Below are 2,422 nucleotides of genomic sequence, written 5' to 3' on the forward strand. Positions count from 1 at the left end.
AATATTCAATTTTATCAATAATATATATGAAACATTGCTTTATAAACATTGTGTTATGAGAATATATATTATATCTCTAATGGACACTCATAGATATTATTCAGAATTTCAAATAGTTATTTTACTTATATATTTTAAGAAATCATGGAATTTTTAAAGTGTATAAATATATACAATATATCCTTACTAAATAGTACATCAAGTTAAACAATTATATATCATAAAATATTATAAAAATAAGACAATACCATAAACATGAGTCCTTAATCCTATATAGCATTATATATTTTTTTATAAATTTTATTAGGAATATTTCAATATATATGTAAATATTTATTTAAATACCTAATTTTTTTATTTTTTTTGTATATGATTTTTTATAATTGGTTAATAATGAACAATTATTTAGGGGTAGGTTTCTTATATAATATAAATTATTATTTATGTTAAAATATCATATTTCTTCTTAAATCAATTATTTTATTTCTTGTTTTAAATTCATAGGACGAGGAACTTAAAAATTTACATTCAAAATTGAAGTACGCTGAGTTCGATAAGAAATATGTAAATTGTGAGGGCCATAGTATTCCTATTGATGCAAAGAGTTTCATAAATAAATACAAGTGGTATGAGAACGATTCTAACAAAATACTTAAAGCTTTTTGCTATGCATATAGAACAAATATGAAAACAGATATTAATGAAGATGATTGTGATTATATGTTCTTTTGGTTAGGTGATATAGTATATAGAAATTTAATACAAAAAGATTTATTTTCCAATGTTATGGATGGGCTTAATTTTTTTTTAAAAAGTTATGAAGGTTTCGGTATATGTAATTATTATAAATATGATAATTATTATAACACTCATCATATTTTTATGGGCATAAAGAGATTATTTGATTTTTCGAAAGATTATGATATACTTGAAAAATATTTTCAAACACCTAACAGGTCTTGTAATGGTTCTTTTAATTTATATCTCGACCAAGGTGTCATAAAATATAGAGAGTGTAAAAACAGTTGTAATAATCCTTCAAGAAGGGATACGACATGTAACGCATTTAATAAATACTTTAATGATAGGAATAAAAATGATTTAAGAGAATGGACATGCAATTCAGTAGGAAATGGTTCTAGCTTAGCAGAAGTGCAACAATATTATGAAGAAGTGGTACAATCACCTCCTTATGGAGAAGTAAAAAGAATAGAGAATCCACCAAGTGTAGATCATGGAGCACCTGAGGCATATGAATCTAGGATAGAGGTACCTGGGTTACAAGAATCTGGAATAGAGCCACCTGAGGGAGAGGCACATAGAGATATACAAATAGAAACTTCAAGTAGAACGACATATCAAAATGAAGATCATAGCGTACGTTCGATTTTATTTAAAGAACACTCAATACATATACCTTCAAATGATTCTACATTGAGGTTTATAGGTCCCAAAGTAAATGCCTTTACTGATAATATAGATGATACTTTAGATTCTTCGTCCTCACAGGGTATGATTATTGCCCCTTTAGTTATAGGAATTACAGTTTTCTTTATTATACTATGCAAAGTAATTACAAATCTGAATTAAAAAGGAATATATATTACATTATATTTAATAAATTTCATTAATTTTTAATTTTTACGAATATTATATATAAAATATGTACTAAATATTCCATATTTTCATCAGTTCACTCCAGTTGAGTATTGGTTAGAAAATGCTTTTCTGGGAAAATCTAAAAGGAAACATAATATTATAATGAATAGGAATATAGCAGAAAATTATACAATGAGAGAAGATATACATTCAGCAAGAAGATTTAATGTAACGTACAGTAATATATGATAATTCTGCTAAGGATACACTGAAGAATATTTTTGTTATATACTTCAATATAATATTAAGAACAGATTCACAAAAAATTCATCTAACAAAAAGGAAGGTATCATTTTTTTTTTTTTTTGCATATACAAAAATAAATTTTAAATGTATATATTTATTTTATAGATAAGTGTATTTTAAAAATTACAATATTTTTATTCTTTCAACATTCATAAAAATATAGTAAAAATTATACACATACTACCTCGAAAATGTAAAATAATTCAGAAATAGAATCAGAGTACAATGCATTGATCTGCTGTTGTGCCCTAATATTTATGGTTAATTTTTTAGTAAATTATTACTTCGGGATATATGTTTTTTTTTTTTTTTTTTTGTAATATATATATATTATTATGTAGTGATGACAAACTCAAGAGAAATATTATATATTATAAAAATATACGAATATATATTATATTCATTAAATTTTTTATATTAATATTAACTATATTGTTGTGGTATTACTAGAATATTATCGTGAATATACGATTTTAAATTCTCGTAATATATTCATTAAATATAATGATATATAGTT

General features: G+C 23.5%; 1 protein-coding gene across 1 annotated transcript; it reads left to right on the top strand.

The window, feature by feature from the left end:
• Window positions 1-369: 369 nt before the first annotated feature.
• On the top strand, window positions 370-1,848 carry PGO_004285 (variable surface protein; the record flags this gene model as incomplete). Its single annotated transcript, XM_028691454.1, has 3 exons — window positions 370-411; window positions 505-1,569; window positions 1,708-1,848. 3 exons carry the CDS (start codon window positions 370-372, stop codon window positions 1,846-1,848), a joined length of 1,248 nt encoding a protein of 415 aa, XP_028547255.1.
• Between the last annotated feature and the right edge of the window lie 574 nt (window positions 1,849-2,422).

Source organism: Plasmodium gonderi, assembly GCF_002157705.1.
Source record: "Plasmodium gonderi DNA, contig: Pgo-contig_756, whole genome shotgun sequence".
Taxonomy (NCBI): domain Eukaryota; phylum Apicomplexa; class Aconoidasida; order Haemosporida; family Plasmodiidae; genus Plasmodium; species Plasmodium gonderi.